At 42.1% G+C, this 21,352-nt stretch overlaps 2 protein-coding genes across 6 annotated transcripts in view; one reads left to right on the top strand and one right to left on the bottom strand.

Moving 5' to 3' along the window:
* The window catches only part of ACSM3 (acyl-CoA synthetase medium chain family member 3), a 21,779-nt gene extending 7,933 nt beyond the window's left edge, over window positions 1-13,846 (top strand). Inside the window, exons 4-14 of one of the 2 annotated variants that reach the window (XM_019649853.1) lie at window positions 1,970-2,177; window positions 2,856-2,999; window positions 3,116-3,272; window positions 3,538-3,617; window positions 4,357-4,480; window positions 5,442-5,522; window positions 7,951-8,052; window positions 9,048-9,175; window positions 9,291-9,390; window positions 12,943-13,062; window positions 13,429-13,581. In XM_019649853.1, coding sequence (XP_019505398.1) covers window positions 1,970-2,177; window positions 2,856-2,999; window positions 3,116-3,272; window positions 3,538-3,617; window positions 4,357-4,480; window positions 5,442-5,522; window positions 7,951-8,052; window positions 9,048-9,175; window positions 9,291-9,390; window positions 12,943-13,062; window positions 13,429-13,515 — 1,331 coding nt within the window. In that variant the 3' untranslated portion in view covers window positions 13,516-13,581. Of the gene's footprint in view, window positions 1-1,969; window positions 2,178-2,855; window positions 3,000-3,115; window positions 3,273-3,537; window positions 3,618-4,356; window positions 4,481-5,441; window positions 5,523-7,950; window positions 8,053-9,047; window positions 9,176-9,290; window positions 9,391-12,942 lie in introns of both variants that reach the window. The other variant, XM_019649851.1, reaches the window with a different exon arrangement.
* Window positions 2,641-21,352, bottom strand: ERI2 (ERI1 exoribonuclease family member 2). 4 transcript variants are annotated; one of them, XR_002124806.1, is made up of 10 exons: window positions 20,660-21,210; window positions 19,832-19,899; window positions 19,663-19,746; window positions 18,604-18,731; window positions 17,948-18,104; window positions 17,389-17,489; window positions 17,036-17,117; window positions 16,241-16,329; window positions 8,873-8,976; window positions 2,641-2,876 (listed from the first exon to the last, which is right to left on the bottom strand). XR_002124806.1 is itself a non-coding variant. In XM_019649850.1 (9 exons), exons 1-9 carry the CDS (start codon window positions 21,049-21,051, stop codon window positions 2,757-2,759), a joined length of 1,221 nt encoding a protein of 406 aa, XP_019505395.1. In that variant the 5' UTR covers window positions 21,052-21,211; the 3' UTR covers window positions 2,641-2,756. The 4 variants fall into 4 exon arrangements, 3 of the variants coding, with proteins under 3 accessions (XP_019505395.1, XP_019505394.1, XP_019505393.1); XM_019649850.1 differs by lacking the exon at window positions 8,873-8,976 and having other exon boundaries at window positions 20,660-21,211; XM_019649849.1 differs by lacking the exons at window positions 2,641-2,876; window positions 8,873-8,976; window positions 20,660-21,210 and adding exons at window positions 14,088-16,043; window positions 21,265-21,352.

Below are 21,352 nucleotides of genomic sequence, written 5' to 3'. Positions count from 1 at the left end.
CTTCTTCTGGGCATGAAATGCTGGCACGGTGTCAGAGTGCCTATGAATTATGGACCAGTATGAGGCCATGGGAAGCTCACTCCTGATCCCTGGGTGGAACAGCTCAAAGAAATAACCTTGGAGTTAAAAGCCTCATAAAAATTGCTACATTACCCTGTTTAGAAAGAGAAGATATTCCAAAAATCCGTGGGTTTTGGTCCTGGTTGTCTGTTTCCTGAAGAACTCCACTGGAGGGGCTTAGCCTTTCCGAAACGAAAAGATGCATCTGTGTCAAGAGTCCAGGAGTGACCAGGCACGTGTTACCGGGAAGAGTGAAAACCACTGTGAATCTCTCAAAGGTCTGGGACCCGTGGTGGAGCCTAGAAAGCAGATATACACAGACACAGATATGGGTGCGTTTAGATATAGCAGTAGATACAGATGTATTCTTGAAAGTCCTTTAAACCTTTGAGGAAAATAATAGCTAATATTTGGCAGCACTTTTTTACTCTACACATTTTAACTCATTTAATCTTCAGTAATTCTATAAAGAAGGTAGTGCCTATCATTATCATCCCCATCTTACAGATCGAACCTGAGATCATGAAGGTGAAGTGCCTTGTACAAGGCCAAGCTACAAGAGTGTCTGGACACATTCTTTTTTTTTTTTCTTACATATTTTTTTTATTAGTTTCAGGTGTACAAAACAATGTAATAGCTATACATTTCACCCCTCACAAAGTGATAACCCCTCTCCCCAATCTAATGCCCCTCTGACATCGTATATATCTATTTCAATTCCATGGACTCAATTCCCTATACTATACTCCGTATCCCATGACTATATATATATTAAATTATAGTTGACATACGTATTATTCCGCTTCTGATGGTTGCTAGATGGGAGGGGGTGGGAATGAGGGAGAAGGGGAAGGGATTAAGACTGCATAAATTGGTAACTACAATTTATGTTACAGGGATATGAGATAATTTGGGGAACATAATCACACTCTTAACCATTACATTTCAGTGTACAGTGTAATTGACAGCAGGTAGGAGCGGAAGCATAGAACAACCACACACATTTTAAGAGGCACTGGATGGGGGCCAGCTGAGTGGCTCAGTTGGTTAAGAGCGCAAGCTCTGAGCAACAGGGTCGCCAGTTTGGTTCCCACATGGGCCAGTGAGCTGCGCCTGAGCTGAGCTGCCGCTGAGCTACCAACAGGTGGCAGGATGGCACAGCTGGTGAGAGCATGTGCTCCTAACAACAAAGTTGACGGTTTGACTCCTGCATGGGATGGTGGGCTACACCCACCTGCAACTAAGATTGAACACGGCACCTTGAGCTGAGCAGCTGCGAGCTGCCACCAGGCCGCCAGATGGCGACTGGACTTGGAGCTGAATTAGTTGAGTCCTCCACAACTAAGATTTAAGGACAACAACTTGGCTGTTCTTCTTCCCCAATTCCCCAATAAAATTTAAAAAAGAAAAAAGAGGAGCTGGATGAAGTGGTCACATGTACAGCTCAGGGTCAGGAGGCAGGGTTCCATCCCTGCACTGCCACTCTCTACTTTGGGGATCTTGGGCAACTTACTCATAGCTTTTATGTCTGGAGTTTTTCTGGTGGGGGTTAAATGAGTGAAAACACACAAAACACTTAGAATAGCGCTGGGCACTCAAGTACTTGAGAATTATGTTGGGTAATAAATATCCTTTCCAATCAAAGCCTTCTCTAAGCTGAATGTGACAAAGGGTCTTCAGATGGAAGATCATTAGCTAACGCCCTTCCACGTTAGGTCAAAGGCTCTTAGCTTTGAGATCCCATGGAACACAGAAGCAGAATAAAGAAAGGAAGACAAAGACCGAGCTTGCCTGGGAGACGAACTCACTCTGAGGAGTGTAGAATGCACATGAACTATCTATCTACACAACCCTCGCATGTTGAAGGAAACCCTTCCTTCCAACCACTGTTTCTTCTCTGCCCCTTTAGGGACCGTTTTCATTCCCGGAACCACTCAGCTGACCCAGAAAGACATCCTCTACAGACTGCAATCCTCACAAGCTAAATGCATCATCACCGATGAGACTGTCGCCCCAGGAGTGGATGCGGTGGCTTCTAAGTGTGAAAACCTGCACGCCAAGCTCCTTGTGTCTCAGCACCCCAGAGAGGGCTGGGGGGACCTCAAGGAGATGATGAAGTGAGTAGCCAGAATTGTAGAACAGCTTCCCCCAGAGAGAGGCAACCCTGAAGGGCTTTATACCAGCGGTTCTCAACCTTTCACAGGGGTCGCCTAAGACCATCGGAAGACACATATTTTCGATGGTCTTAGGAACTGAGACACCGCTCCTCTATCCGTCTCCAAGCCCACATGCAGATACGCCCACATACGAGTACTCGGCGACCCCTGTGAAAGGGTCGTTCGACCCCCAAAGGGGTCGCAACCCACAGGTTGAGAACCGCTGCTTTATACCATTACCTGTGACGTCTAGGAACATACTCATTTTTTTTTTTAAATCACATTTTAAAGCATCCTCGGTAAGGAGAAGAGGCAGCTCTTCACAAATCCACGAACACGTGATCATAGAATCCTCATTCTGCAGGAGGTGTGATAAAACTCTTGAGTTTTTTGAATGCTGTAACTGTTCTTTATCATACAGCAAAGAGCTACGAAATTGGCCCTTCTAAATGGGCTATGGATGGCAAAGTTTAGTTCGGTTCTGGAAAGCGCCTCAAAAGATGGAGTTCAGCCTCAAACACTGGGGCCTGATCCATGAGATCAAGAGGTCGGAGCAGATGGCTTCTCGAGTCCGCTTCTGTGCTGACAATCTGTGACACTGGGTTGAACGGGCAGCATCCTACAGGTCTTCTTTCCTAGACACGCCAGCGACAGCCACACCTGTGTGAAGACAAAACACAATGAGACGATGGCCATTTACTTCACCAGCGGGACAAGTGGGTCTCCTAAGATGACCGGACACACCCACGGCAGTTTTGGTTTAGGATTATCTATAAATGGAAGGTATGCTCCCAGAACTGACTGTAGCCTGATGTGTCACACTGCCAAGGTGATGCATTCGTTGGTCTTTGAGATTTGTGTTCTTACAAAGAGAGATGGGGGCCATTCTGTTTTCCCAGGTTCTGGCTAGATTTGACACCCTCAGATGTGATGTGGAATAACTCGGACACAGGCTGGGCCAAGTCCGCGTGGAGCAGTGTCTTTTCGCCATGGACCCAGGGGGCATGTGTATTTGCACATTATCTGCCGCGGTTTGAGCCCACGTCCATCTTGCAAGTAAGGCAGAGCACCAGAGGTCCACATTTAGAAATGCATTGGCAGCATCACTGATGGCACTGCTCAGAAATCAGAGTAGACAACGCAATTTAAGATATTTCGCATTGGGAAAGTCAGTAAGGCTGAAAACATAGCCGAGCAAAGGAAGCTGTGAGTGCGCTGACGCTAGACTAGACAAGGTTTACGTTGTGCTATGCCTCCCGCAGACATTGAGGCACTTAGTAAGGGTGTAGGAAACCAAGAGTGTACTTCTTGTAAATTGCAGACTCTCTCCACATTTCCCATCACGGTCTTCTGTTCGGCGCCCACTGCATACCGGATGCTCGTACAGAATGATCTGACCAGGTAAGAGAGGTGGTTAAAGTAGGCACGCGGTGGGTACGAGGGGAGGAAGATCTAAAACAAAACATCTTTCTGCCTAAAAACATAGCTTATAGCTCCAGACTAGTAGGTGCGGGGTTTAGCACTCTCTCCCCCTCCTCCTCTTGCTTACATTCCGGGCAGGCTCCCCTCACAAGGGGAGTCAAAGGGAGGCCGCAGCCACGAGCAGAGCTCTGAGCCCAGCGCTTCCAGGTAAGGTGTTTGAGCTTACGGATGGTGGCTTACCTGAGCTGAGAAAGTGGAGAAGTCAGTCACCCCTATCCCAGCAAATGGGAGAAAAGATGAATATCTTTCCCTCTATGACTGATTCCCTTTGAAAGGGCTTATTGGCTGTATAGTACGCCATCATATAAATATTCCATAGTCAATTTAACCAGACAAATGGTAAACTTTTGATCACTGATTTAACATACCGGTGACATATAATTAACATACGTGGTACCTTCCCTAAGATGGTATGGCTTTTCTTTGCAAGAAATCCCATCCCTCCCCCAATCCCGAAATAAGAGGGAGAAAAGAAAAAGAAAAACTGGTGTCTGGGGAATCACTTTATGATGTTAGAATGGTTTATTTTGTATTGGAGAAGGGAATTAGGAAGGAACTAAAACATACTTTATACTGAGATTTCATTAGAAATAATTCTAATTTCCATTTCTCTCCATTTTCCCTCCTAACTTGAACTCATTATCTGTCTTCTGAGAAGCTATTCGTTCAAAAGCTTAAAGCACTGCGTGAGTGCCGGGGAGCCGATCAACCCTGAAGTGACTCAACAGTGGAGAGACGGGACAGGTCTGGATATCTACGAAGGGTATGGACAGACTGAAACGGTATGTGGATGTCCCTGAGAAGACAGAGCTGGATTCGATTAAGTTGGATGAAGGAAAATCACATGATTGTCTGAAGGCTACAGGGGGAATGGAGTGGTTAGAAGAACAGCTAAAAAAAAAAGCTTGCTTGAGGGGAGCTTGTTGCAAAAAACCCCTCTGTAATAGACAGTTGTTGTTTAAATAGCCTAACAGTACATCCTGGAACTGTGGAACGGGAACAGCCATTCATTGAGAAAAACCACTATATAACTGATTAGGGTGTGAGCATTAAAATATTTTTAAATGAAGAAAATACTAGATCTACAGAAAGATTTTCCCCTTATGTAATAGGAAACTTTCTTAGTCAGGGCTGCCTCAAACATGGAAAATGATGAGTTCCTTCTTACTTGAAATATTAAGAGTTTGAGAGTTTGGGGACAACTCCTTGAGCATACTCTATAAAGGGTTGTCTAAAGAACTCAGAGAAATAAGAATAAGAAATTCTAGAGAAAACGAATGCAATAACAATAGAAGTGGTTATTATGTCGGAAGGGGAGGGGTAAGCTGGAGCAGATGAGGGCAGGCCTGAAAGAAGTTTTCCCCAGTGTGTCTTTTTACAATTCTTCGATTTACAAACCATAAGAAGGTAGTCTCTGGTCAAAAATTAAAACACTCAAAGATAAAAAAAAATGAAAAATTGACAAATTTAAATAGAAACAGCCTAGTGTAGTGCTAATGTGAGTACAAGTGTTTTCATAAATATGGATATTTCCGTAATCATAACTTGATTAATTGTTAAATGCTATTATTATATCCATTTGTTTAGTGCCTACCATCATACTTCATGAGAGCAGAGAATTTGTTTTATATTGAGCCTAGCTCATACCGAGTTCTCAGCAAATATTTGTTTAATGAATGCATGGTTGATGTACAAATAAATTTTGTTACTTGTAATGTTACTTTCATCTTTCTTCTTAACTAGGTGCTCATCTGTGGAAATTTTAAGGGAATGAAAATTAAGCCTGGCTCAATGGGAAAGCCTTCTCCTGCTTTTGACGTTGAGGTTTGCACACGTCCTCCTGGGAGAACATTTAATAACCCAATCTGTTTACGTCCTACTCCACTTCTACCTTCCCTTCCCCTCCGAGTTTTGGGGATAATTTCATGATACTTTCATGATTTCCATGGAAAGACGGAAATGATCGAAAAGTGTTAGTTTACTGGTGTCCAACTGTTTTGCAAAGCAGTTGCTTGTGCCAAGTAGCTCTAAGCATTTTATAAATTGTAACCCACTGACTTTCCTGAAGGAGCCGATGAGAGACATAGTAATATTGGACTAGTTTTACAGATGAGGTCCAGAGAGGTTACGGGGCTCACCCAAGGTCACACAGTTAGTAGCTGCTGGTGCTGGGATTCAGTCCTAAGGAACCTGGTTCCGATAGCCATCCTTTAGCCACAAAATCCCCTGACTCTTCGGGTGAGAGGTCAAGACCTCCTACGGAAGTCAAGCAAGACAAAAGAAGCTGCGGTTTCAGAGGCTGCAGCACGCTTCCTCTCTTCCCACAGACCGGCCTGGCCGCTTCCTGGCTCCCTGTAACCACTGCCACCAGCAAGCCACCCCTCCATCCCTAGGTGGCACTCTAGTCGTCAGCAGACTTGGTACAGGGTTAGAATTGTTCTCAGAGCAACCTACCCAAAGCTAAGTCGAGCCAAAGGACCTCACACTGACACAAAAGAAAACAAGAGCAGTGAGGACCCAGAATGGATGAGTTTACAGAGAGCTCAGAACCAAACTTAACGGAGGGCTAGTTGCAGATTAGTCAAATGCTTCCCAAGCTTATCTGATCATAGGAACCACATGTGCACTTGGTAAAAATACTAATTCTCAGACCCCTTCCCTAGAGGGTCTGAGTCAGTGGATTTCGGGTAGGACCCTGAAATCTGTGTTTTAAACAAGCACCCTAAGAATTACCCTATGGTAATTCTTAGGATCAGGTAAATTTGAGAAAGTGTAGCTGGGACTGATTGCTGATATGACAGTTTCGAGAATGAACCAGATGCCAGGTCCCGTCCCTTATCTGGCTGTACTGTAGGAACCTTGACTGGTGGCTCAGTCTGCCTCTGCTGTTCACTAGGGGGGCGTCTCTGAGCTGTGACTCAGCCACGAGCGCCTGCAGGGACATTCTGCCATCTGGGGTGTGCTCCAACCAGCTGGGTGTCGGATCCTTGCAACCTCCAAGGCCAAAGTTCACCAATTTCATGTTTAACATGTTAGGACCCCTTGAACGAGGACTGGGGTGCTCTCCAGAGAGAGAACATGTCGTCTTTTTCCCATCTGTTCAAGGGCAGCCTGTGATCAGTATTTCTCCTAAAATATCTCCTTTCCATCAGCAATTCCTTCATACCTGAGCCACATCTCTCTTTAGAGGCCTGGGTGGGAATTCGTAGTTTTTTATTTACACCAACTTGAAAGTAAGGATTTACATTAGAATTGCTTTGCCTTTCAAGTTTCTCTTTGAGAATAGGAGCCTTCTTCCTTCTGGAAAGTGCCAGATAAGTATGATGCCCTTATTTTCCACACAAGCCATATCTCAGGTCTGAAGGCTGTTGTTGGTGGATGCCTATAAAAACAGAGGCGAGTTTTCATATTTTGAAACAGCTAAAATCCATTTAGAGCAAAAACTGGGACATAAGATAAGCCGTCAACTTGAGAAATGCTCATTTGGATTGAACTCCCAGGAGAGAGTCCACAGAGGAGGGAAAAGATGAAAAGCAGAGGGTCTGGAGTGTGATGGCGAGACGTGGACTGCAGCTCAGCCGCGTACTGTTACTTAACCTCTCTGCACCTCGGTTTTCATATGTAAAATGAGTATCATCGCAGTTCTAACCAGATAAGACTGTTGTCAGAAATAAAGAAAATAAGACATGCGACGTGCATAGAGCTTTAGTGTTTATCATTTAGAACACAGTAGGTGCTTAATAAATGCTAGCGACCATTAGGAACTTCAAGGAAGCATGAGGATTGGGGGGAGGGTAAGAGAGTTTGTCCCTAACTGTCTCGTCAGGGACATTGTCCTTTTCCTGCTTCCTTACATTGGGCTTCAAGTAAGAGTCTGTCATCCCACAAAGTTTGAAAACCAGTAATGAAATATTTATCTGAGAGGATGAGACGACCAAGATACATTGCTAAGTGGTCAGAGCAGGTGGCCAAACAGAGTATTATAAAAAGATCCTATTTTTCCTAGGTCTGTGTCGTCTCAAAGATATTTCCAAAATGTGATTATTGTTGGGTGGTAGAATTACGTAAAATGTTCATTCTTCTTGCACATTTTGTAATGTAAATAAATACATTTATCTTAGGAGTTTCTACTTAAAATGTGCCTGACGTCTGCATTCTTAAAGGGCAAAAAAATCAAAATAAAACATGCCAAGATGTAATATGTGGCATTATATAAAAATTCCCTTACGTGAACTGTTCTGTTTTATCCTAGATTTTAGATGTAAATGGCAATGTTTTACCTCCCGGACAAGAAGGAGATATTGGCCTTCGAGTTCTACCCAACCGGCCACTAGGCCTTTTCACCCACTATATAGTAAGACACTTATTCCATAACCTCTCATCTTCTATTTGCTTCTCAAAAGTGCTTGCTGACTCCCTGCTCACCACAGAACACACCTGGGAGAGGTACTTGGCCTTTTCTTGAGAGACTCACTGTCCTGAGTAGGAATCCCTCAGACAGGGAACTGAAGAAACACCCAGATGCTTGCTAGAGAAGGGCTAGCTCCCCAGGACTGGCTAGATCACTGCTCCAGGCCGGCGAGGGCGAGAGGTGGGGAGCCCTAGAAACAAGACGGCCCTTTGGACAGACACGCTGACCCCCTCCACTCCCAACCATTCTCCTGAAACCCGGTGAGTGGGCTCCCTTCTTGGGAGGGCTAGGAGGAAGGGAGTGAGGCTCAGTGCCTTCCTCTCGCTAGAGGCCTTCCAAGCTGCCTACTGTGTGCAGCCATAGCCCACTTCTAATCACAGTTTACAAACAAGCGTGATGTTTACACCAATATGCACAAGGGTCCAGGTTCTATTTATCAGTGAATTTTACCTCATGTGACAGTACTTCGTTGTTCTTCCTGCCAAAGTTACAGAACCAATTCTGGTTTTTTGTATAAAACAAAACAAGATATAAAACCAAAAAAACTCCTGTCTGTTCTTTGAATTATTAGGTGTTGGTGCCTGTTTCAACTCTGAGTGGTCCCTTCTCTCTTTTCCTCGCAGTGCTTGATATTGGTCACTTAGCAAATGACTTAGGTTAGCCTCCCGCTCTGAGCGCTGAGCTCCTGCAATATTTAGTTTGTGATCCAGCTAAGAAAGTTCTCAGGATGGAAGCACGGCTCGTCTTTGTAACTGAAGTTTACCTCTTTTATGCTGGGCTGCCTCAGTGCTGGGATTTCATCCTTATTTCACATGCTGGCCCCTTTTCTGTCTATGGCTTCTCGAAGGAACCAAACTTTCCTTTCTCCTAGAACATTTAAAAGTTCAACTGAACATTAGAGTTACAATAATAACAACAAAACGCTATTTATTTCACAGGACAATCCTACAAAAACAGCTTCAACTCTACGAGGCAATTTCTACCTTACGGGGGACAGAGGCTACAGGGATGAAGATGGCTATTTCTGGTTTGTTGCGAGATCGGACGATATCATATTATCCTCTGGGTAATTTTCTTTTTCATCCTTGCATACGCGTATGTAATGTTAACTGCTCATCGGTGCTCTGCAGCGACCCTGCTACTCGTCTTTATGAATTCCTGTCCTGTGTTTCCTTCCCCAGTTACCGAATTGGGCCATTTGAGGTAGAAAGTGCTCTTATTGAGCATCCTGCCGTGGCCGAGTCAGCTGTTGTCGGCAGTCCAGACCCCCTCAGAGGAGAGGTAAAAGAAGTGATCTACCACCACTTTATAATCTGTTAGCAGTCTTAACACATACTTTTAAACGGTAGTTCAATGAAACAGAGTTACCCAAATGATTCATTTACTAGCCATGCAAGTCAGATAGAGTCATTACTAAATATGTAAGTCAGATAGAAATATGCTCGTCAGAAAGAATTGCTACAGAATAAGACTGGAAAACATGTTCCGGAAAGAATCTGAGTCCTTTCCAGAGAGGGCTGGGGCAAAGATGGCGTGAATGCCAACTCACCAGGCTTACACCAGGGCAGGGTGCCAGAGGTCGGCTAGGTAGGATCGAGGTGTTACTCAGGTCTGGAAACCAACATGGTCCCTTGTACAGGGATGGGCTGGCATCACAAAGCAGGCTGGGTAGGTAAATAAGCAACAGACTCAGGAAAGCAGCTATGACTCAGACAGAAGTCCTAACAGCTCACTCCTGCTGGGGCTGATCACATGGTAGGTGGGGTTTCAGGCCCCCTTTGCCAGGCATGGCCCCCAGTATTACAGATAGATGAGAGCAGGGAACAGATTCATTGATTATTGACGTTTGTCCCTTTGCTCTGAATTCCCCCAGAAGGGCTCCATGAGTCTCAGCTTCTCCTGCACCTCTCCCAGCATCGGTCATCATTCATTGTATCCACCCTGACAGGTGCTTACTGGGTAGCTGTGCCCTTAGGACCAGGGTTGGCTTGGCAGTCAGCTGGTATCCCAGAGTTAACACCTATTAGTGGGTGATGGTCCCCCCACAGCTCTGGGGTCTTGGGGTAGGGCTTAGATTAGCCAAGCGAGGGGCAAAGTTTGCCCAGCTCAGTGAGCTGCGACATTTCCTGGCAGGTGTAGGTGTGTCCCAAATGAGATGCCCAAAGTGGCCACGTGCTCCATACCACAGACTGTGTCTCTCTTCCCGGTAGCAGGCCTATCCTAGCTTTCTCCAGATTAGGTCCTGCCAGGCCTTTGATTGAGTAGCAAGTTCTAGAACAATTTATCAAAAACAGATAAAATGAAGACTTTAGAACAATATCCAAAATGTTTATCATTTTCATCTACCTACCATAGTTTTGCAACGTATTGGGTGCATTTTCACACTGTCGTCTATTTTGCAATTTTAGCTTTAAAAATTCCTAATGCTATTTGCTAATAACTATTTTGACAGTTTTATGGATATTTAATTTTTTCTCAGATAAATTGTCCAAAAGCAAGTGGGTTTAAAATGAATTATTTCCCTCATTTAATCCCTATATCGATAGTTTTGTGCACTATCAGTTGATTTTTCATATTTTAGTATTTTTTGGAATTTCATGTGGTTATTTAAAAAACTTATTTTCAGCCAATGACTTAATTTACCTCTTTAGCTACATTTTCACAATGTTTAAAATTGTGTGCTTTCACCAAGTCTTCTTTGGAAGACAAAACTTCCAATAGGGATAATGGAACAGATGACTTTTGTCACTGTTACTTCTGAAAAGTACATTTAGATTCCAAGTCCTGTTTTAACCCTGGAATGTGAAAGCGCTGAGAAATATTCATCTAGGTCGCTGGGTTTCCTAAATGGTTTGGACCACACAACTCTTTGGAAGTTGAAGGCCATTGGACTTGGCAATGATAGAAGTGTTCTTTATTTGCATCATCTAAACAATAGCCACACTTGGCTACCAAGCACCTGAGGTGTAGCTAGTGTGACGTGAATGTTTTATTTCATTTTAATTAATTTCAACTTAAATGCTACACGTGGCTACCATTTTGAATAGCACAACCATAGACTCTTCTTATAAAAATGCAAAATTTTGCCGAGGATTTCAGAGAAACTTTGAAGCCCACTTATGGATTCCGGAGTTAAAAAAATCCTAATAACACCTAATGTTTTTGAGGACTTAGTATCTCCCAGATTTTTGTAAGCCCTATACCTGTGTTAATTTACTAATCCTCACAATCTCTTTTTACAGAGAAGGGAACTGAGGCAGGAGAGGTGTCCTGACTTGCCCTAGCTTAGACAACAAAGTGTGATGTGAATCCGGGCTGTTGCACTTCAGGGTTCAAGTTCATAACCATGTAGGTTGTTCCTGGTTAATTAATCATTTTCTGTACTGGTTTATGAAGACTTTTATAAAAAACAGACTTTATCCAAGTGTAGACGTCATCAATATGCAAACCAGTAATTACAAACATTAAATCTAATAATAATTTGCCTCTCAATGATTCACTTACAGCTAGGATAAATTTTTTTAACTCCTAAAAATGTTGATAAAGCAGCAGAGCAAGCAAAAATACAAATAAAATTTATGAAATATCAAAATATGAATAAAATTATACACACACACACACACACACACAGTTGCACAGTCGCCCGATGGCACATGTAAACTAGAAATGTTCAAGGGGTTTTGGTAAAGACAAAAGCGAGTAATTGCTCATAAAATGTTGTAAAACTGCTCACTGGTAAACCATGATCAATATGTGAAAATTTATAACTGCAACTCTTCATTTCTCAGTAGCCGGTTGTCCTGGGTGGTTTATTGTTTCCAAAAATTCATTTTCAAGCAAATATTTACTCCCAGACCACGGTGGAGACGATGTTGCCGGCTTATGTTCACGACCTCAGGCTTTTAAGTGCAGGATATTTAATCATAAAAGTTGCAGGAGATACTACTGGAGCCATGCCCACAGGAAGCATCGTTCCGGGTCGAAGCCTGGCCTGGCGACTGGACACAGTGCTGCACACTCAACTCGCCCTGAGTCCTGTCTCTCGGGAAGGGAGTGCTGGCAGTGCCCCAGGAGAGAACATCCAGAATCCCAACCCATTCCCGAAGGGGCTGCATGAGGGTTGGCCTTCCGCCTTCTGTGTTAGAGGCCCAAACACTCTGGGCAGGATTTCCCAAAATATTTCAAGGAAGGGTGAGCTTTCAACAAGGTTTTTGAGCATGAAGTGATGAAGTCTTCTGCCAGCTAGAGCAAGGCCATGGCCACTTCCACTCTTGTTTCTCGGGGCCAGGTAAGGGGTCAGACCAATAGCAAAGTGCTGTTGGAATCTTCATGGCCTTGCATCCACAGAAGTGTCTCTGGAATACAGTGCTCGGCCTCCACGAAGTGTTCCTTTCAACAAGGATATGCAAGCCCCACATGAATGCCGTTTAGAAGGGCTGCCCTGAGCGTGGGGACCTGGAAACTCGGTGAGATCAGGCTGGGTTGTTACACAACACACTGTGTTAGTGTACCGCCAAGTTTCCAATGGGAAACGTTTTGAAGGAGATAAAAGATGAGACAAGAACAGAGATAATCAGAATCAGGTAAGAAAGTGGAGTTCAAGATGCAGTTAAATGATAAGGTTCAAGGGTAGGTCATAAACATAGCCAGGATCCTGGGAACCCTCTTGTGTTAGATACAGGACAGGAAGTGTGGCTGGCTTAAGAGCACAGAGCCAGATCAAACTTGTCAAACCTTCTGACACTTAGAATCCCAGTGAAATAAAGTACACATGACACACTAAAACAAAAAAAACACACTTCATCTTACTGCTGGTTCAAATATTTATTTCAGGTAGTAAAGGCTTTTATTGTTCTGAACCCCGATTACAACTCACATGACCAAGAATGCCTAAAAAAGGAGATTCAGGAGCATGTAAAAAAAATGACAGCACCTTACAAATACCCCAGAAAGGTAGGTATTCGAATCATGATGAATATTTGCGTAGTGTTGTGGAACATCTCAGCTGTTTATTTTCTCTATTTTAATGAACAGTCTCCTCAAACATGCTACACCAAATGTTCCAAATGGAGCTGATGACATGGATAATGAAACTCTTGATCTAATTTGTTGGGCCATTTGGCTCAGCAGACTTGTAGTAAATCTTAAATGTCAAGAAAAATCTCAACAGTACCCCTCTCCCTTTTCGGTTCTTATCAAAAATCCACCCCAATGTGTGTCCTAATTCTTGGACCTGGAGGTATAACAGAACTGCTACATAATTGACTTTGTCTAAAGATGAAAACTCCTGAACTCATTTTCTTCCCTTAATACCAACAGCTAGAATTTGTTCAAGAGCTGCCAAAGACTATCAGTGGGAAGATAAAGAGGAAGGAACTGAGGAAGAAAGAATGGGAAACCTCTTAAATCCATTCTATTAATTACCACAGTATCTATAAAACAAATACCATCAACTGCTGAGGAATTTTTAAATACAGTACAGAAGCAGTTTCTGAACTAAATTTCTGACTTGTTGATTTTCAAATCTTAGTTGAATAATTCTTCTGATATGTCTATATACAAATCAAAACCAATCTTCAAGCGTTGAAACAAAACTAAACAACTTATAAAAGTTTTTAGAGACATAAAAAATGTCAGTTGGACTGTGTATAGTGTAGGTGGGTACTAGACTAGTCAGGGGGATCACTTCTTAAATTATATAAACGCCTAACCACTATGCTGTGCACCTGAAATTAATATAAATATTGAATGTCAACTGTAACTGATACATTTAAAAACGGGGTAAAGGGAGAGGGGAATAAGTGGTCCAAATTTACAGGTATGAGACAAATAAGTAATGGGGATGAAATGTACAGCATAGGGAATATAGTCCATAATACTGTGATAGCCTAGTACAATGTCAGATGGTTGCTGTACTTATCATGGTGGTCACTTCTTTGGGCATATAAATGTTGAATAGCTATGGTGTACCCCTGAAACTAATAAAATATTGTACTTTAGCTATATTTTAAATAAAAATATTTTTAAAAAACCCAAGAAAACAAAAATGTCAGTTAGATTATCATAATTCTCTAAATAAAAGTATCTACCTGAAAATAGGCTAGGGATTTTTATTAGTCATATTTTTATTCAAAAAATCAAAATCTGTTTCAAGGTCTGACTGTAAAAGAAAGATATACTATTATGGCTTATTATATTTACTTTAATAAACATAGTTTACAAAATATTTCATTTGTGGTTCTTCAAAAAAGTATGGTAAATTTGGCACATGATATATGAAATATAAATAAAATAGTGTAAGACATTTTCAGAATATTCATAATGTTTGGGAATTCAAGGGACAATGAGGATTCATACATGAACAAAAGACAAAAGTTAGGTAACTGGTGAGTGAAATTAGAAGCCTGTGAAATTTACTTTTTCTGTTTTCAGGGTGTGTGTGTGCATGTGCGCGCGTACAGGTGTATAACAGCCCTCGTGTAGTCTTCAGTGCTCAGATATGCTAAGTCCTCAGAACTTGCAGCCCTATATATTTTCTTTCTCTTTACCACTAAAAAAGTCACATTAAAGTAAAAACATAGTTCATATGTAGGGAAAGTTTATCAATTCCTCATTGAAGGTCTGAGTCTTAACGAATTTTTAGTAGAAACATTTATATTTCTGTCACAAATATGGCTTGTTTCTGGAGAACGAAAAGCGAGTCCCCGTGAGGACGGAGACTGAGCTATGCTCTTGGCTCTTTCCTTTTGGAGCGTTTGTTCCCATTTGAAATAACCACAACATTGTCTGTTTTCTTGGTATTTGCCAATGGGACAACAATAGAAGACTTTTCCATGGTTCGGTCCATTATTTGAAACAACAAGTCTCTTAGATCTCCGGCCACACTTGCATAAGGGAGGGGTCATTTTGCCACTCTTCCAAGGCCCTTGTAGGTTAACTGTAGAAGTTAAGATAGAAGAGAGAACCTTCCAGGAAGAACTTCTCATGGGGGAGCCATCAGATGATGTCGGCTTTTCTTCATGAATGGTGAAGGTCTGTTTTTTTGCTGGTGGGAAAGCAGTGGGACTGGATGGTTTCCTCTTAGTGCCATCTAAAAGAGCATGTGTCCCCAACTCTGAAGGATGAGACGTACCAGCCTTAACACTGTTGAAGCTACTTGATCTGCACTCAGGTAACTTAAAGTTAGAAATATCTGAACCTGGATCTTTGGCTTCTTTCACATTATAAATAGTAGTATGGGGACTCTTATACACAACTGCCTTCGCAGTCTCAGATTTTTGAGGGGTTTCTTCTGTGGCTGCTAAGGTCTCATGGCTCAGCAGTTCAGATTCCTCTAAAACCATTAATCGTTCTTCAGAATTAAGCCAAGTGTCTAAGTCGGAGTCACTGATGGGAGGAGGTACACAGTCTGCGTTTTGCTCAGGCTGAGATGCTGGCAGTAGAGCTACCTCCTCCCAGTCGGCGAGCATAGGCAAACAGTCAAGAGCGGAGCTCATTTCCATATCGGAAACCTGATTAACAGATGAGAGGGTCGTGGAAACAAGTACCATTTCTGAACCAATTGTTGAAGACTTTGATTTGGTATCCAGTGCACAATGCTCGCTTCTGATTGGCTCCTGCATAAGTGCAGTCAAGCTGGGACTCCGCAAGTGCCACCCAGAAGTAGAGGACCGAGTATTTAAGAGAGAGGAAGCGCTAGTGGCATTGCAAAGACCCACGCTTATATTGCTCCTAGGTTGTAACTCACCTTGCTGTACCTTTACAGAATTCCCACCAACTGACATTTGAACCTTTTCATGATAAAGTAAGGTATTTTTAGGCTGCCTATCACATATGCTGGAATGCCAAACACCACTGTTGCAAGCCGATTTTTCTTCAACTTGATTCGTATTCAGATTTCTGGCCAAAATGTTGAGATTCTTCTTAGGGGGGACCTATGATTCCACAGACAAATCCAACAGCTTTAGCAACTGGGCCTCCAGAATTTCTTTAGTACACATTATATGATATGACAAAATAAGAAAAATGTCATCATTTGATTATAAATGATTGCACACATGACATCAACATTTCAATGACCCTACGATTACTTCTGGAGTTTGAGATGAGAGAGAGGCAAGACACCACTGACCTTGTTCAAGGACCTTGTAATTTTCATTAAGCAACCATCCCTGATCATTTTCCAAGCAAGGAGGGCAGTGTTCCGAGAATCATCCAACCCTAAGGAAATAAATATCGAATACTGCATTTAGTGGTACCAGTGTAAAGAAATATAGGAAAAAAACCCCAACAGTTAAACAGAAGTTGGAACATGCTGTAAGTTATATAATCACCTACTAATTTTAATCATGATAATCGGTCTTGTGGAAAGCTTGTGGCGGCCTTAATAATGAGACAAGGTCTCCCACCTTCACAGAGAAGGTGGAAATTTCTTAGGCAGTTCACAAAAAGTTGACCAACATCCTGTATGGACGCTGTTTCATGAGTGATCTAACAGTCCCGTTCAGTGTTTTCACCAGCCCACTGTATTATCTGGACATTTGTTTAATCTCCATTGAATTTGGTGAATTCTTTCTTTTTAGCAACTGGAAAGCCACAGATGGTAGTCCTTATCTTATAATACTTTATGAAAGTGGTAATTTGAAAGTCTTAGAAACAATTTGAATTGCATACAGAGGGTGCGAAAAAAATGTATGCACATTTTAAGAAAGGAAAAAAATGTACTCAATTGCAATGCTCAATATATACCGATAACAAAAGATGAACACAGGTCATGTGTATACATTTTTTTGGCACCTCCAGTAGATTAGGAGCTTTTCTTACATGAAGGATATTCCTCATTAATGACATCACAAAAACTGAGATTCACACGAAAGACCTTATAAAATTACTTACATAATAAAAATAATTTTCAACTTATACTAACCGGAATGTTCTCGTCCCAAGAATTCTATTCCCACTTCCTGCAGGGCACCACTTAGTCCTTTTGGTTTTCTGCTGTAGAAAATCTAATCAAATAAATGAGAACATGTCTAAAGAAATGGCTCCTATTTCAAAGGCTATATGTTAACCGCTATACTTTTCATAATTTTTAGTTCTATTAGATTTGGAATGTGCTTATTTTTGGTGTGTTATTTTTACATACCTTAAGAAATGTATTCATGTAAATATTTCAAAAGAAAACATTTTATTTGTAGGAACCCATACCCACATGTGGGATAAAGTTTAATCATTTTTCAATAGAAGGAAAGTGAACACGCCCCCATCTTTGACCCTTACCTTGTAAGTTGCTCTGAGGTCAATCCAAGAATTTAAGAACACAGGTTTTAACAGCTGTTTTCTTTTACACTCATATTCCAGGCAAACCCCCAAGTCCCAATCTGCATTAAATGTATTAAAATAGAACAAAGTCAATGATGCCAGCAGTTTTTATGTATACTATCATCATTTATAAATAAAATGCCCATTTTTCTTTTCATGTCCGCATTAGTGCGAAATTATAAAAGCAAAGGATATGAGCTGAATGAGAACTCTTTTTAATCTACATTGTAAAACACAGCATGAGTTTTCACTAAATCATCTTTGCCTGGACTCAGAAGAACAGAAAGGAACAATTTAGAAAGATTCTTAAAGTTAAAACTGAAATTTTGAGGTATCTCAGAATGATAATTTAAAAAATATGAATAAATTTACTTTTTCTGTTTAACATCTGCTAAGCACTTAGATTTCTTTTCCTGGCCCAGGAGTTGAACAAGTATAATTCTTACTAGAGATAAAGAATTACATAGTGATAATGCTACTCATTTATGATGAATAGATATAACATTTTTTTTTTCACCTGACCAAGTCACAAATGCACATAATTTTACTTCAGGGGTAGATGTATCTGAAACTCCAGCGGCAAAAGTAATTTTCTTCTGTTGCTGAATCTTCTGAATCCATTTACAGAACTGAGATAAGCAAATCTTCAAAGGGACCCCTTCATCAACTTGATCCTGAAGAGAGTCACAAAATCTGAATTCAACAACGAAACTCTATAATTGCTGAGCACATAATTAGGCAGCGTGGGGGACATAACAAAGAAGAGGCTCCAACTGACAAAGATTTTAGTGAAAAGATGTTAAAACACAGGGGAAAGTGATAATGATTAGAACTCTGCAAGGTAAGAAAAATTAGATTGACCGATCTAAAATCACACAGAAATATAATAGTAATTAAATCCAGACCGACAGAAATGTGATCTATTTAATTTCCATAAATAAATTTGATACTCATTTTTACACAATTCTTCCTAATTTTTAAAGATTCCAATGGACTTCTGGAGGGGACTTTTTTCCTCCTAACACTAAATAAATCTAATTCTAAATGATATGTAGCTTTTATTTTCTTTTTGAAACTGATTTCTGGATTTTAACATTTGCACCATTCCTGCTTGTTTTTTTGTTTGGGGATGGTGGTGGTGAGAAGATTGGTTGGGAAAAGGAAAGGGCATACCTGTTTTATGCCTGTCAGTTCCATGCAAAATTCAGAAAGGATTGGATGTTCCTGAGGCTGAACATAAGCATGGAACTCAGACTCAATCTCTCCAGTTGATGTGTTCAGAAGTACTGCTGGAAATTCAACTACGTGAAAGAATCATCAATTGACACCTGATTAATTAAACTGTTAAACTAAGGCTGTAATCACTCTAAATTAAACATTTATTGCCAGGCCGGCCGAGTGGCTCAGTTGATTAAGAGCGTGAGCTCTGAGCAACGGGGTCAATGGTTCTATTCCCACATAGGCCAGTGAGCTGTGCCTGAGCTGAGCTGCTGTAGAGCTGCCAACAGGTGGCAGGATGGCTCAGCTGGTGAGAGCATAAGCTCCTAACAAGGTTGCCGGTTTAACTCCCACATGGGATGGTGGGCTACACCCACCCACAACTAAGATTGAACACAGCACCTCGAGCTGAGCAGCGGCGAGCTGCCAGCAGGCGACCGGATGGCAACTGGACTTGGAGCTGAGCTAGCTGTGCGCTCCACAACTAAGACTACAGGACAACATCTTGGCTGTTCCCCTTCCCCAATTCCCCAATAAAATCTTAAAAAAAAAAAAATCATATATTGCCATCATTATAGTATTATTAATCATTGTTTCAGTAAAAGCATATTAAAATGGCCAAAGCAGTGTGATGTAATGGTTATAATAAAGTTATGCCAAAGAATAAGTTAAAATGCTAAAGTTATGAGTATACCTACTTAAAACTCTTGAATATACTTCCACAATTAAATATAGAGACCATATATATGGAAGTTGAAATGTACCTCTTTTGGCAAAGGTATTTTGTTCAGCTTCTATGCAATTGAGGTTTTGTATGTAATCCTAAAACAATTATTTTATTTGATGACATAATAGATATTAGGTTTTTGTTCTTTTTTTGGTCAAGTCAGGTTTTAGAGTAAACTAGCAATTTATAGACCATCTTGTTTTCTTTACCTGTTGACTGGTTTATATCTATAAACTTTAAAGTGACTCATCTAATGCTAGCCTTGGCTGTTGGCAGTCCAGACTTACTTATTTCCTGGCTCTGGTGGCGTTTCCCATCATTCCAACACGTCGACTCAAAATCAATGACAATTAAGTAGTCAAACAATTGCTCTGCAAAAGATCAGGTTGTCATTATGCTTTTCCAGCGTTATAAGTGCAAGCTACAAAATAGAAAGAAACAAAGCATACTACTTACTGGATTTGCTTCTTCCTAGTTTTCCATTTGCTGGTGCAATTGACTTCCTTCTAATTAATCCAAGCTGCCTAAAAATGTAAAACAACCCCATCTGTTCAACAAACTCATTCACACTCCTATTTGAGTAGGCTAACACACTAATGGTATAACTCTCATTAGGAATGCATTAATGGATTGTGATTGAGAGGAAACTGGACTAGACTTGGAGGGCAAAAGACTTTGGTTCTTGCACTAGCTGCCACCCTCTCTTTTGATTTTGGTAGTCGTTTTACCAGCGTGGACCTCAAAGTACATATTTGCAAACCTAGGCTAAATTCTTTGTGCCGCCCGTATCTTACAGCAATACTCAGGAACTCAAGTGATTGTAGAGGTAAAAATGCACGGAAAAGCTGAAACTAGTTTTGCCTTTGTATTTTTTCAAGCCCCTGCTAATCAAGTGTAGGAGACAGCTCTGAGGAGTTAGGCCAGGTCCAGCCCTCTGGGAGCTTAAAAATCTGGGTCAAGAAACTAGACATCCCCGGTAAACCACGCAGCGGTTCTCAACCTTCCTAATGCCGCGATCCCTTAATACAATTCCTCATGTTGTAGTGACCCCCAACCATAAAATTATTTTCGTTGCTACTCTATGACTGTAATTTTGCTACTGTTATGAATTGTCATGTAAATATCTTTTTGTTTTCCGATGGTCTTAGGCGACCCCTGTGAAAGGGTCGTTCGGCCCCCAAAGGGGTCACGACCCCATAGGTTGAGAACCGCTGAGTAGGGTAATGTATGGTAAAGGATTCCCAAAAGGCAATACCCTCAGTTCAAAGAAACAAGCGAGCTTACTGAAGTCTTAAGCGCTGGGGAGCCAAACTGCTTTGATGAGTAGAAGAGTTTAATGAGGCAAACACCCCCTGTTCTAGTTTTGTTTGTTTAACAAGAGGTGTGACGGGGAGTTGGGAATAACAGCTAACATTTACTGACTCTTGCTGCATAGCAGATACTGAAGTAAGACGGTGATATCGTTTGGTCCTCAACAACGGTACAAGGTAGTCGCTTTTGCTACCGAGGTTTAACGAGTGAGAAGAACCCATTTGCCAAAGAACCCATATATTTGATATATGAACCCAGGACCCTCTCCGACTCCGAAGCCCCGCGCTATTCGCCCAGAAACGACTCTCTTCTAGGAAACCCGGGAAGGTGCAGGGAGCCAGGGAGGGGCCCACAACGGTTCCCATTGGGAATGCAACGGGCCACTAGCCAGCGGTGGGCGACCCGAGGCTCTAGGCCCAGGTCCGGGCAGACACCTTCCATCCCGAGCCAGAGACGCGGGGGCCGCGGAGGATGGAGGCTGAGGGCGCGGCTGCCCCCTGCCCAGCCCGCTGGGGCACCGCGGACGCCAGCTCCCCAGCCGGGGCGACCCCCCGCCCGCCCGGGGTCCCCTGACGTACTGCGCCAGCCTCTTGGTTGCCATTCCGGACCCTGCTTTCTCCCAGGGGCCCAACTACCGGAAGTCGCGCGACCACCACTTCCGGTCGC

Source organism: Hipposideros armiger, unplaced genomic scaffold, assembly GCF_001890085.2.
Source record: "Hipposideros armiger isolate ML-2016 unplaced genomic scaffold, ASM189008v1 scaffold_135, whole genome shotgun sequence".
In the NCBI taxonomy this organism is placed as follows: domain Eukaryota; kingdom Metazoa; phylum Chordata; class Mammalia; order Chiroptera; family Hipposideridae; genus Hipposideros; species Hipposideros armiger.
The sequence above is the reverse complement of the archived record's forward strand: the minus strand, read 5'-3'. Positions and strand labels throughout refer to the sequence as shown.

Coding starts and splice junctions, on each gene's coding strand:
- ERI2 (XM_019649848.1), bottom strand. CDS start 21,051: ATGGGAACCGTTGTGGGCCCCTCCCTGGCTCCCTGCACCTTCCCGGGT. Junction 19,900..20,659: donor CCCCAGCGCTTAAGACTTCA/GTAAGCTCGCTT, acceptor TTACATTTTTAG/GCAGCTTGGATTAATTAGAA. Junction 17,118..17,388: donor ACCTCAGAGCAACTTACAAG/GTAAGGGTCAAA, acceptor TTATTTGATTAG/ATTTTCTACAGCAGAAAACC.